The 13,691-nt window shown below is 49.1% G+C and overlaps 5 protein-coding genes across 5 annotated transcripts; 3 read left to right on the top strand and 2 right to left on the bottom strand.

Moving 5' to 3' along the window:
- Nucleotides 1–191: 191 nt before the first annotated feature.
- On the bottom strand, nucleotides 192–881 carry N7517_011153 (uncharacterized protein; the record flags this gene model as incomplete). The annotated part of the gene is made up of 2 exons (XM_056728876.1): nucleotides 192–400; nucleotides 470–881. The coding sequence occupies 2 exons, from the start codon at nucleotides 879–881 to the stop codon at nucleotides 192–194; spliced, it is 621 nt and encodes a 206-aa protein (XP_056574691.1).
- A 672-nt stretch (nucleotides 882–1,553) lies between these two features.
- On the top strand, nucleotides 1,554–5,044 carry N7517_011152 (DNA-directed DNA polymerase gamma MIP1; the record flags this gene model as incomplete). Its single annotated transcript, XM_056728875.1, has 2 exons — nucleotides 1,554–1,731; nucleotides 1,791–5,044. The coding sequence occupies 2 exons, from the start codon at nucleotides 1,554–1,556 to the stop codon at nucleotides 5,042–5,044; spliced, it is 3,432 nt and encodes a 1,143-aa protein (XP_056574690.1).
- Nucleotides 5,045–5,804: 760 nt separating this feature from the next.
- On the top strand, nucleotides 5,805–7,919 carry N7517_011151 (putative CorA family metal ion transporter; the record flags this gene model as incomplete). The annotated part of the gene is made up of 5 exons (XM_056728874.1): nucleotides 5,805–7,446; nucleotides 7,497–7,570; nucleotides 7,619–7,671; nucleotides 7,720–7,773; nucleotides 7,826–7,919. The coding sequence occupies 5 exons, from the start codon at nucleotides 5,805–5,807 to the stop codon at nucleotides 7,917–7,919; spliced, it is 1,917 nt and encodes a 638-aa protein (XP_056574689.1).
- A 319-nt stretch (nucleotides 7,920–8,238) lies between these two features.
- On the bottom strand, nucleotides 8,239–9,563 carry N7517_011150 (uncharacterized protein; the record flags this gene model as incomplete). Its single annotated transcript, XM_056728873.1, has 2 exons — nucleotides 8,239–9,244; nucleotides 9,337–9,563. The coding sequence occupies 2 exons, from the start codon at nucleotides 9,561–9,563 to the stop codon at nucleotides 8,239–8,241; spliced, it is 1,233 nt and encodes a 410-aa protein (XP_056574688.1).
- Nucleotides 9,564–9,826: 263 nt separating this feature from the next.
- N7517_011149 (uncharacterized protein) lies at nucleotides 9,827–13,474 on the top strand (the record flags this gene model as incomplete). Its single annotated transcript, XM_056728872.1, has 1 exon — nucleotides 9,827–13,474. One exon carries the CDS (start codon nucleotides 9,827–9,829, stop codon nucleotides 13,472–13,474), a length of 3,648 nt encoding a protein of 1,215 aa, XP_056574687.1.
- Nucleotides 13,475–13,691: the final 217 nt, after the last annotated feature.

Below are 13,691 nucleotides of genomic sequence, written 5' to 3'. Positions count from 1 at the left end.
TCTACACATCATGTAAATCGGTAGCAAATGAAACTCCATTCGTCAGTCCCAGGTCGTTAACCACAGACGCAAATCGCTTATGCAAAATTCCAATAATCAACACCCATTTCCATGCTCCGATTCGCAATGCCGCAAGAGTCGAGAGAAAAACAAAGATTTAGAGAACCGAGGGGAAAGCTGATGTAAAAATTCTATGGGCCAGGCACGGGAATATCACCTCTCTTTCTCGTTTGAAACAACAGCGGAATGAGATTCTTAGACTTCCCAGGCGTCTCCTTTCGCGAAATCGGCGTACGGCACACCGGGCAGGTACCCTTATGTTGTTTCGAAGAGTCACCGCCGCGTGTTTGTTCGCTCATCTTCAAGCAGTCGATGATGCATTTGTGACAAAAGAGGTGTCCTAGAAATGAGGAGTTAGTAAAAGCCCTGGTATGCTCAAATCCTGTATAGTAGATAATCAAGAACATACCGCAAGAGGTGCTCGTTGCGTCCACGGGCGTCTCCATGCAAATGGGACATTTGTAAGCGAGTATAGCGGATAGATTTGAATTTCTCTCTTCTTCTGCCTGGGCTTTGGCGGCATCCTCCTTCTGTTTGGCCACTGCTCGAGCGAGTGCTCCAGCGCCCGAGTCGTCCGTCATATCGATCGTTTCGATTGGCTCGTCTTCGGAGAGAGTCGAAGATGCGCCGTGCTCGTCGCTCCAATTTCGACGGCGCTTGACACCACGGGGAGGAGGCAACTGTGCATGTTGGGAAGAGGATGCGTGGTCCGAGGCGCCAGGTGGGGAGGAGGACAAAGATATAGGGTTTTGCCGGAGTGCTCTGGTTGTTGACCTTGCTGTGGTTGTCAGGTCGACAATCTCGGGCCTGTTTCGGCTCATTGTCACAGACGGGAAATATGTAGGACTATTTGAGGGTTGTCTCAGGGTTTAACGAGGAGAATAGTCTGGGGTTGGAAAGGAAAGTCGTCTGCGGCTCTGTGCTGCCATGTGAGAGAGGACGTGGGACGATTTAGGACTGTTGGACGACGAAGAACCCCTGAAGTCAGAAAATTTCGTCAGAACCCAAGGCACCTATACTGGGTTTGAGCATGAGAATATAGCAGAATCGGAGGCCTCTTCAGCGATCAAAGTAGGTGATGGCGACAATGACAGACGCATCTTATCGAAGAGATCATGTGATAATAATGGATCAGATAAGCCCACTACATATGTATTGCCGTCTGTAATTACAAGGCGGTCAGAAATATAATAGAGGGGTATTCATCGGAAGATTGTTATACCGACAGGATTATACGGTGCCACGTGATGAACATGATGACAGAATTTCTTCACATAATGCGTTTGTCTGCAAGTAGGAGGCGGTCAGAAGCTGGGGGAAAACAATATTCCGGCCTGCATGACGCCCAGATCTGAGATATCGCGATAGGCAATGATATGGAAACGTTCATCTTCAATACTTCTTTTTTTAGCATTTTCTTCGGGCTACCAGGGCAGCCTCACGGCTGTGGCCATACTTCTATCATGACATAACACTGCCAAATTCTTATTCTTATGATGTTATCTTGGAAGTCCTCCTGCATTCCTTGTTCCAGGGGTGCCGCGAGGAGTTTCTCGCGACAGAGCTCGCCACTCTTGGTTAAGCTGCCATCATGGCACCAATTACACAGAAGGCATACAAGGCTTTCCTCTACTTCCGCTGACAATAGTACTACAACGCGATCACTTTCTGGTGGGTGCCCTGTCTTTTCGATACGAAACAACAAAATCACAATTACTGATCTCGCATAGTCCCTTCCTCGTCTAGATTCAATGATATTGGAGTCCAACAGCTAAGCGATCATGTCCATGCTCAAGTTTTCCCAAACAAAGGTCGCATCCCGGACCCAGAACTAGTCGCACTTTCGAAGGATCATTTGGCTAGACATGAGCTCCTGGGAAAATCTCAAAATGGCGCCGGTCCTGTCGCATTCGACCTTCCTGCTCTCAAGGGGCAAACATTGGACGAGCATTTCTACAAACTCGGAATGGATTCTTCCGAACCTTACCTGACATACGCCAAATCATATGCGGCTCTCAATTGTCCGGCCAAACCACGTAAATGGGTCAAGCGCAGTGGATGGACGAAATACCATGCTGATGGCACTTCTGAGCCTGTCGATGCCCCTAATGAATCAATGTTAACATTCGACACCGAAGTCATGTACAAGAATAATTCATTCGCAGTCATGGCATGTGCGGTAAGCCCGACAGCATGGTATGCGTGGCTATCACCGTGGCTGCTCGGAGAGTCAGAGAATGTAATACAGCTAGTACCCTTAGGGGACCCTACTCAACCTCGCATCGTGGTTGGCCACAATATTGGTTACGATCGAGCCCGAGTCCTTGAGGAGTACGACATGCAGCAGTCTCAAAACTTCTTTATTGACACAATGTCACTTCACGTGGCGGTAAACGGCATGTGTTCACAGCAAAGACCAACTTGGATGCGCCACAAGAAGAATCAGGACTTGAGGGATAAAATCTCGAACGAGCACGATTCCGTGGAGCTTGCCGCACTTCTCGAAAACAACATGTTGAGGGAAGAAGAAGAAGAGCTTTGGGTTGGGCGAAGCTCGGTGAACTCCCTGCGTGATGTAGCCAAATTCCATTGTGATGTCACCATTGATAAGGCGCAGAGAGACCTCTTCGGTGAACTTGACCGTGACTCTATCGTGGCCAGACTGGAGGAACTTCTCGACTATTGTGCCGCCGATGTTGCCATTACCCACCGTGTCTACCGGAAGGTTTTCCCCAACTATCTCGAGACTTGCCCGCATCCTGTCAGTTTCGGCGCTCTTCGACACCTGTCCTCTGTCATTTTGCCAGTCAACGAATCCTGGGGTGAATATATTGCCAACGCAGAGGAAACATATCATAAGCGACTTGATGATGTCCAAAGTAAATTGCTAGCACTATGCGACGAGGCATTGAAGTGTAAAGATCAACCAGACATTTACACGAATGATCCTTGGCTGCAGCAGCTGGACTGGTCCGGCCAAGAGATCAAAATGGTGAAAGGAAAGAAAAAGGGCGATCCTCCTCGGCCGGCCGCCAGGCAAAAGAAACCAGGAATGCCGAAGTGGTACAAGGATCTTTTTACCTCAAACGCCGCAGAGATCAATTTGACGGTGCGAACTCGCATTGCACCTGTTTTGCTCAAACTTTCATGGGACAGTTATCCTCTTGTTTGGTCGGACCTGCACGGATGGACTTTCCGCGTCCCCCGTGATCAAGTCAAACAGTATGAGAATCAGCCAGTCGTCATCTGCGATATGGCCGAGGAGAAGAACACCGAATTGCGAGACGATAGAAAAGCTACATACTTCAAAATCCCCCACAAAGACGGCCCACAGGCCAGATGTACCAATCCACTTGGCAAAGGATATATGCAGTATTTCGAGCGCGGCATATTGTCATCTCAGTATGAACTTGCCAAACAAGCGCTGGATATGAACGCGTCGTGCTCCTATTGGATCAGCGCCCGAGATCGAATCAAGGGTCAAATCGTGGTCTACGAAGATCAGGTGCAAAAACGCGGAGGGAAAAGTGAAACAAGCGATAATCGTGTCGGATTCATTCTGCCTCAAGTCATTCCCATGGGAACTATAACTCGACGTGCCGTGGAAAATACTTGGCTGACTGCAAGTAACGCGAAGGCCAACCGTGTAGGGTCAGAGTTAAAGGCTATGATCAAAGCACCACCAGGCTACTCATTCGTTGGGGCTGATGTCGACTCCCAAGAATTATGGATTGCAAGTCTTGTCGGCGATGCCTCATTCCAGATTCATGGAGGAAATGCAATTGGCTTCATGTGTTTAGAAGGGTCCAAAGCTGAGGGGACGGATCTTCACTCGCGAAGTGCGTCCATTCTGGGAATATCGCGTAATGATGCGAAGGTGTTCAACTACGGCCGAATCTACGGCGCAGGCGTTAAGTTCGCCGCTACTTTACTTCGACAATTCAACCCTTCTTTGACTGAAAGGCAAACACAAGATACTGCTAAGAATCTATACAAAGAGACCAAGGGAACGCGTACTTCCCGCCGCCTCTTGAGTGAGACGCCATTCTGGCGAGGTGGCACTGAATCCTTTGTGTTCAATAAACTCGAAGAGTTTGCGGATCAGGAACGACCTAGAACCCCTGCTTTGGGTGCTGGAATCACCGAGGCGCTCATGCGACGTTTCATCAACAAAGGCAGCTTCATGACATCCCGAATCAATTGGGCCATTCAATCGTCGGGTGTCGATTATCTTCACCTCTTGATCGTTGGCATGGACTATCTCATCCGACAGTTCAACATTCAAGCCCGCTTGGCCATTACTGTTCACGATGAAATTCGTTACCTTGTCAAAGATGAGGACAGGTACCGCGCTGCAATGGCTTTGCAGATTGCCAATGTTTGGACTCGTGCCTTATTTTCGCAGCAAGTGGGGATTGATGACCTTCCCCAATCATGTGCCTACTTCTCAGCCGTCGACATTGACCATGTGCTTCGCAAAGAAGTCGACATGGACTGCGTGACTCCTTCGCACCCCCACAAAATTCCTCATGGCGAAACGCTGGATATCAATCAGCTCCTGGAAAAGAACCAGGAAGCTTTCCTGGACCCTTCCATCACACCCCAGTCGCCTCCAAACCCCGAAAAATACCCATACACCCCACGAGAGTCGGTCATGTCTGCCTTCCAAGCCTCCAACGACATTGATTTCATCAAAGCCCAGATCACCAAGGATGACAAGGAGCTTCGCGATATCATCAAGGAGAAGACCAGGTTAGCTACTAGCGCCAGCGCTTCTGGCCCTTCCACCCCTTCTACCAAACCGAAAGGCAAATCTACCAATTGGACCTCGGCAAAGCCCCAGCGGGCGGTTCTGATGGACATGGAGTCAGGCCTCTACCCTGACTTCCACAGCTCCCCTAGGCCTAGTTCTCATGGGAATAAGCAGCCTCAAATGGGATTCCAGCGTCCTCCCTGGAAACCACGGGCAACGGCCCGAGCATAATGCTGTCTACCCCCTCCTTTTTTCTCTCATTCTTTTTGTATTATCTTTGACCTATTTTTACTGTAATTATCTACTTTCTCATCTTGTTTAACTATTGTGGATGTTATATCTGGAGTGGTTGGAAGCCAGCATTGGGACGGCGTTACTATATGGTGCATAGTGATGGAATGGTACATGTATTTGTACGAATCAATTTTAATGAATTCAAGCCCTAAATATACTACAGAAGAATAGTTGGCTTATGCCACGTTATGTCTTTTGGGTAGTCTTTTTAGATGCCTCATATGTATGAAGTAAAGTACTCCGAGGCTGTGTCTCCCTTAAATAAGATAAGCTACGGGTACTCCACCTGAACCCCTGCACCCCTGTTTCTCCTGTTTTTTTCCTGCCCACTATTTCTTCTTTTCTTTCTTTTCTTTCCTTTCTTCATTTTCATGTTCGTCTAGGTTTTCATGTTCAAATACAGCCTTTCCCTCTGAGACGGGTTTCGTCTTAATTATCTCTGCAGACGCGGCAGAAAACGCCTTGGACGACGTCATATCCCCCGCGCAAGTTCGACATGTTCTCCCCTGAGATTGTATCTCGATGAGAGGTGCATCAATTATACAAATATACTGGGTATATTTTTGCTAGCCATTGGCTAGAATATCCCCCTCGCCCGGGTTTCAAATTGAGGCGCAGTGCATTAAAGTTCGGAGCCGATGAAAACTCGTCATTCTACCGATGCGATTGGATGTGCGCATCTATATGAACCGTGAAGATGAGCGTACACTCGCTTGATTATGCGCAGCCCGGTGCGACACGATCTGATATCGATGTTGAGGCCGGCCGCCCGTCAGTCGGCTCTCAAGCCTCTCCAACAGGAAGAGAAAGAGAGGGATCTTCGTTTCCCGCATTCACCTCAGCAGCACGAGTGAACTCTACCGAAACGACAAAACGCCGAGCCAGACGCAATACTGCCCGGTCATACCATCCCGAAGGGTTCGCCCAAGATCCCAATTGGCAGCCAGGAACCGAACCTGGTATTGACCCAACCAAGCCGCTACCGCCCTACACGTCTGAATGGGCGTCCAACATACCCGCGGACCTACACCGACGCTGCCAGATTACGGTAGTGGATTTCTCACAGCATGACATGCGACAGTATGAGCTAGACAATGACACATTGGAGCAGTTTTTGGAGCGGGAGAAAGAGCCCTGGGTGCAATGTCGGTGGATCAATGTCAATGGATTGAGCTGGGATGTGATCCAGATCCTTGGAAATCATAAGAGATTGCATCGGCTTGCGATTGAGGATGTTGTCCATACCACTAACCGCACGAAAGCGGATTGGTACTCGGACCATGCCTTCGTCGTGCTGACATTGCAAAAGTTGATGAAGATACAAGAAGAGGACTCGTCTGATTCGGAAGATGAGGAAGAAACTACGGCCAGTCGATGGAAGTCAAGGGACCGGAAAAGCTCGGTGGTCAGTGACAAGAGCTCGATTTCCTTGAAGCGACCCACAAAGTGGAATGTTATTATGGCGGCATTGAAGGACATTTTCCGAATCAGATCCACCGGACGCCAGGAACGCCAGGATAAGGCGACATATGGATCGAGCGTGCGTCCTGGCATCGGACAGGCTGCAAAGCAGAACTCTCATTTTGGAAATGTTGGGACTGCCACAGAAACGACTGCCAGGAGTCTTCAGCGATATCGCGGCGGTCCCAATGAGGATCGGATTGAGTTCATGGAACGTCATGCCGCACTTGCCGCCAAAGGACTATGCGTCACTTTGGAGCAGGTTTCAATCTTCCTACACGCCGATAATACGGTGACGTCCTTTTTTGAAACGAGCGCGGATGACATCGAGGCGCCAATTGTCAGGCGTCTCACTTCGCCTGAGACTATCCTTCGACAATCATGCGATGCCAGCATGCTTTTGCAGGCCATTCTCGATGCCGTGATTGATCTTGCGATTCCAGTCACGATGGCGTATCAAGACGCCATCGGAGACCTCGAGCTGGAGGTCCTGACCGATCCAGACATTGAACAGTCAAAGTCCTTGTATATCTTGACATCTGAGATTGCTGTTCTGCGGAACTCCATGCAACCTATGGTGGCTGTGATTAACGCTCTCCGGGATCATAGGTCTGAGCCTGTCGGCACACCAGGCTTTGGTGTCTTGCGAAATCCCCTTAGTCCAGGTGCGGCTCCTGTGGAACCTGTCGATCCCCGCCCACATGTCGGGATTATAACGCCAAATCTGAAGAGTGTTGGAGGCACAAGTGTTACGATCAGCTCTATGTGCCATACATATTTGGGCGATGCCCTAGATCATTGCATTACCATTGTTGAAGGGTACGATCAGATGCGGCGTAACGCTGATAACATGATTGACCTCATTTTCAATACTATTGGTACGTTCCTTGGCCACTCATGAAGAAACCAAAATTGACATGTTGTACAGGTGCCTACCAGAACGAAAGTATGAAGCAGCTTACTCTTGTAACTTGTCTTTATCTTCCTATGACATTCTTGACAGTATGTATAGCTTGAATATATTAAAAATGGTCTCACTGACAGTTCTAGGGCTATTTCGGAATGAACTTCACGCATTTCTCAGCAATCGACAACAATGAAGGGTATGTCTTTCGATCCTTTTCTTCTGGATTTATTGCTGACTTGAGTAGATATTTCTGGAAGATTGCAGTACCGTTTGTCTGCGCTACGATTTTCTTCCTGATGTAAGTTCTGATATTCACGTCGAAAACAGCCGACACTAACCCTCATCTTTAGGCGCGACAAAATCCAGCGCTACGCTGTCATGCTTGCTCAGCGCCGCTTGATTGTCAGCTCGAGGAAGCAGAGACGTGAGAGGAAGAAGAAATAGATCGTCAACGTCCTGCTTATTGTTATTATTGCTGCACCAAGATATTGCTGCATAGAGGTGTTTTGGCTCGAGGATTTTCTCTTATTTGTATACATTTGCTTGCTCACCGACCTAGTCAGGTCTTGTATTGATACCTTTCACTTGAACACTATTTCAATCTCATTTGTTGATAGTATGATTCCAGTGATCAGTGTAGGCATATTTCATTGTTCAACTTCGCATCGTGACATCTGTTTTTTTATTCTAATGTACAAAGAAGTCACCAACGGTCGTAATCCCGAAGTATATTAAAAACATATCATACACGGCCTACATGCCCTCAGTCCAGAGACTTTCGTCGATAGGCCGAGTAAGCTTTCCAGGGAAGTCTCCATTCTGACCGAAGCAACTCCGGGCTGAAAACATCAAAGTCTTGCTTCTCAAGGCGATCTAACCACAGGCGTGTGCTGACCGCTGGCAGGAAAACGCCAAATGCCCGGTTGACCTCATCGAGAGGTGACTCGCCGCTCCGAGCACCAGGGGAAACATCATATTCATGACCCTCTTCGCCCTCATGCTCGAAGTCATGACCGACATCCTCTCCAGCGTGGAGGTTGCTCAACATCTGCTGCGCAGTAATCAAATGATCGCTTGCCCGTGTCGCAACAGTAAAGACAGCATCGCGGAGACCCTCGGCTTGGGCTCCATACCGGAGGACATCCTCTTCCCTAACACCAGCCTCTGCCATAACATCTAGAGGCAACATCACGGCGCCCTGTTTCGCACCCCCTCCTATCGCGGAACCCGCAGCCCCGCCAGCAGGTGCTTGAGCAGGCGGCGCAGGGAACGCAACAAACGGCAGACCACGCAACACAGCCGATATTCCCACTGCCTTTCCGATATGAGACGCAACATGATCCGCAGTCACCGAAGCCATGGGCAATGCCGACAGAGTGAGGTACATGAGGGTGGAGTATGTATTCTCAGCGTAGGACTCGAGCGCGGCGATATTCGGGTATGGATCGTTTGTGAGGGTTTGCTCCCGCGAGTTAATTATACGGGTCAACCAGCCCTTGCTTATCCGTGCGCGGCCCTGCGTGCGCTCGTGGAGTTCGGAGATGGCGGATGCAAGCAAGATGGCGACGGGTTCCTTGGGTGGCGTGCCGGCGAGGATCTTCGTTACTGAGTCGCGCCAGAATTGGAGTCGCATCAATCCGATTGTCGGGGAGGAAGTTGTGTCGGGAATCATTGAGAGGGAGACGTTTAATGCGCGCAGCGCAATATAGAAGGATTGCGCATGTCGTGGGATGAAGGTGCTCAATGTGTAGGAGGGGCGGTCATATTTCCTGATTGTCAGAGGGATAGGTTAGCTTTCGGACTTGTTTCCATTGTTGAAGCTTCAATGGGCTTAGGGGGCCATAGGGACGGTGTTGCATACGAGAGGAGAGCAACACAGTATTTGTGAGCGCCTTGGACTTCTTCTGCGGTGATGGGTGCGGTAATAGATTGTGTCCGGCTGAATTGTCGTTTTTGTGATTGAAAGCTCTGTAGGTGAAACCGACAGGCTCTACTTGCCTGACATGGCCGAGCTGTCCTGAGAAAAGACATGTTCAATATGAAAGTTGACTCCAGGGAAAAGATTCGATGTAATCGGGGCAAAGGCATTGGCCGGCCAATCTTTGTCAGCGATGTCTAGACAGCGCTGGAGGACTGGTTGTAAAACAAAGGAAATGTATTGGAAAATTATAAGAAATTATAGTAAATGAACATTATTATCTCAAAAACAACTACTAGGAATTCAAAAGTCCTGAAAAGTGTATACGCGCAGATATCAAAATCCAATTTACATTCCGCCTGACTTCGCGTTTCTCGGCGCGTCTTCCCGTCTCGCAACTTTTTTCATCATCAAGCTCGATGGTACAGCCAATATGAGCGATGATGTAGAACGCCCAGCAAAGAGGCAGCGTTTCTTCACTGATGCATCTTCACCTTTACCCAAACCCCGAGATAACGACGCGTCCTTGCCTGATTGCCCGGATCACGAGCATCGTACGGATCATGGCGCCGCACTTGAGATTCCGCCACTCGACCACACAGACAGCTCTCCTGGTTTGGAAAACGAAACAGTTCAGCAGCATACACGCGTTCGAACGTCGGAAAGCCCAGGGTTACCCATTACAGACGCTACGCCTACTCCCTCTCCACACCAGAATGGAGTAGACCAACAAATCGAGGAAGTGACTATCAATACCACCACAACAAGCACAATCGCAGATGGCTTCGATGTCGACCTTTTCACCAGTATCGTGGGAGAGCAACTACCGGCCGATGCAATCGAAACCATTCAATCAGCTGCTTCCAATAATATCGAGCGAGCTGTGAACATATACTTTGATGGATCATGGAAGAAGCCTGTGCGCATAAATGGCAGCGTTCTGACCAGAAGCCGGAAACCCGCTCAAATGGCAAAGCCTAGCCCTGAAACGTCACTTGAAAGTGAATCGGTACTCCGACACCAGCCACAGGCAAGGTATGTTGGCGCATTTGGCGTGGGAGGATGGGCAACGAGAAGTGGCTTGGGATTTCTCAAGCATGGAGATACCGTCAACATTGAACGCGCGCGCTCACAGCCAACGACGAAACGTGGCCGGGGAGGCAAAGCATTTGTCAATCACAAAAGTGATGTTCTGACTCGATTCACGAATACCTCGGGGCAAGAAATCGGAAGGCTGCCACATGAAACCGCTGAATGGGTTTCGACGCTGATTGATCAGAAGATATGTCGGTTTGAAGGAGTATGTGTGTTTGTACCTGACAGGGTGCGAGTCAACGATACCATATATTTACAACTCCGAGTCTACTTGCGAAAGGAAGCCTTCCAAAGCGGGGCGCTCGCTGCTTTAAATACCAATGACAACAGGTCCACTGGACTGTTCGAAGAGAAGGAGAGCACCGAGGAGAAGAACCTGCGACTCCGCCAAGTCGGTCTAGTGAAATTGTTTCACGAAATCAATCTTCATCCTACCTCGACCAACCCGACTACGGAAAAGCACAAAAGAGATGGTATTCTACGTGCCGCTGAAATTGCAGAGCAATATGACAGCACGAAGAAGGAAAAGGAAAAACCCAAATCAAACAAGGATTCCAACGACTCATCAGGCGAAGACGACAGCGAGGAACTAGAAAAAGATCAGCTCGATACTCTCTATCAAAAAGCTCAATCATTTGATTTCAACATGCCAGCGGCAGATCCAGCACCTAGCTTCACTCTTGATCTGCGCAAGTATCAGCAGCAAGCCCTCCATTGGATGCTGTCAAAAGAGAAAGACTCGAAGCAAGTTCGAGAGAAGTCCATGCATCCATTGTGGGAGGAATACACTTGGCCTAGAAAGGATGTTGACGACAAAGATTTACCGCAAGTAAAAAACATTGATTATTTTTATGTCAACCCCTATTCGGGAGACCTCAGTGTTGATTTCCCTGCTCAAGAGCAACACTGCCGGGGAGGAATCCTGGCCGATGAAATGGGCCTGGGGAAAACCATTGAGATGCTCAGTCTGGTTCATTCACACAGGGTCGAGCCTGATCCACAGGTGTTGAATGGTCTCAGCTCAGTGAATGACCTTGCTAGGATGCCGAACTCTTCCGGGGTGGTGCCTGCGCCGTATACCACTCTGGTTGTTGCGCCCACGTCCTTGATCTCTCAATGGGAAAGTGAAGCACTCAAAGCCGGGACCTCAAGAGTTCTTGTTTATTATGGGTCGGACAAGGCTGTCAACTTGAGAGATTTATGCTGCGAATCTAAATATGCAATGGCTCCACGGGTGATTGTCACCAGTTACGGTGTGGTATTATCAGAATTCCGCCAGTTCGCTCTCCAGTCTGCTCTAGGACCCAATGCAAACGGGGGTCTATTCTCTGTGGAATTCTTCCGAGTAATTCTCGATGAGGCCCATGTGATCAAAAACCGCCGTTCTAAGTCTGCTAAAGCATGCTACGAGTTAAAAGCAGCCCATCGGTGGGCACTGACTGGCACGCCCATTGTCAATCGCCTTGAGGACCTCTTCAGTCTGGTCCGTTTCCTAAAAGTGGAGCCGTGGAGCAATTTCTCCTTCTGGAAGACGTTTATCACTGTGCCCTTCGAATCGAAAGAATATGTGCGCGCCTTGAATGTCGTGCAAAGTGTACTGGAACCTCTTGTTCTTCGGCGGACCAAATCGATGAAAACCCCAGAGGGCGAGCCGTTGGTTCCCTTGCCGAAAAAGACAGTCACTATTGAGGAAGTTGAGCTACCGAAACAAGAACGAGAAATCTACGACTGTATATTTACCCGAGCGAAACGAACTTACAACGACAATGTCGTAGCTGGCACATTGTTGAAGTCTTACAGCACAATCTTTGCTCAGATTCTCCGTCTTCGTCAGACCTGCTGCCACCCTATAATGACACGCAACAAAGCCATCGTCGAAGATGAAGAGAGCGCGGCGGTAGCAGCTAATGCAACCAATGAGTTTCAAGACGACATGGATCTTCAAGAATTGATCAACCAATTTACGACGGAAAACGCAAACGCCGAATCTCAAGATGCCCCAGGGACGATGGTCAAGTTCACTACCTATGCTCTTCGGCAGATCCAAACCGAGTCCAGCGGCGAGTGCCCTATTTGTTGTGAAGAGCCTATGATCGATCCAGCAGTAACAGCTTGCTGGCACAGTGCATGTAAGAAATGCCTCGAAGACTTCTTGGAACACCAAATGAACAAGGGCGTCGAGGCACGCTGCTTCAACTGCCGTGCTCCGGTCGATGCAAAAAATACCTTCGAAGTAGTACGACATCCGTCCTCGAATTCAATATCCTTCACAGACGACACCGTGAGCAGCACGCCACCAACCAGCTCTCAACCTGCCCCACGAATCTCCCTCCGTCGCATACACCCCCTCTCTCCGTCCGCCCACACTTCGGCCAAGATCCAGGCCCTTATTAATCATCTCGGACGCATCCCTGCAAATACAAAATCCGTTGTCTTCTCCCAATTTACCTCCTTCCTGGACCTGATCGGCCCACAACTCTCCCGAGTCGGAATCTCATATCTCCGCCTCGATGGCTCAATGCCCCAGAAGGCCCGTGCCTCTGTTCTAGCCGAGTTCACAAAGGCAGAGAGCTTTACTGACGATGACATCGTCGACATGGAAGATGGTACCCCAGGGAGAAGCGGGCCTGCAAAGATTAGCGCCCCCACGCCCTCAAGACCAGCCCCTACAGTCCTGCTCATCTCCCTGCGTGCTGGCGGTGTAGGCCTCAACCTAACCACTGCAAGCAATGTCTTCGTGATGGATCCATGGTGGAGTTTCGCAATCGAAGCGCAAGCCATCGACCGTGTCCATCGAATGGGCCAGACACGCGATGTCAATGTGACGCGATTCGTGGTCAAAGATTCCATCGAAGGCCGCATGCTGCGCGTGCAAGAGCGTAAAATGAATATTGCTGGCTCGCTGGGGTTGAAGATCGGCGGCGATGATGGTGATTCTGATAAGGGGAAGGATAGACTTGAAGAGTTGAAAATGTTGTTCGAGTAATTGTTTAGATGGCTTAATGACTACTTCTGTTTATAATTGGGATACCCTGCTACGGCGTGTGGATGTCAAATGCAAGAAGATACCATATATTTCCAATTTAGAGACCTATAAATCTCATCTGCCTTGGGTTTTCTACCAATTGACAAGGAAAAGTTTGAATAATTTGAATAATTGAAGTACAAATGGATATTGATACACTCGAAATCAGAAATAAGAC

Source organism: Penicillium concentricum (assembly GCF_028827145.1).
Source record: "Penicillium concentricum strain IBT 3081 chromosome Unknown utg000006l_segment0_segment0, whole genome shotgun sequence".
Classification (NCBI taxonomy): Eukaryota; Fungi; Ascomycota; class Eurotiomycetes; order Eurotiales; family Aspergillaceae; genus Penicillium; species Penicillium concentricum.
The sequence above is the reverse complement of the archived record's forward strand: the minus strand, read 5'-3'. Positions and strand labels throughout refer to the sequence as shown.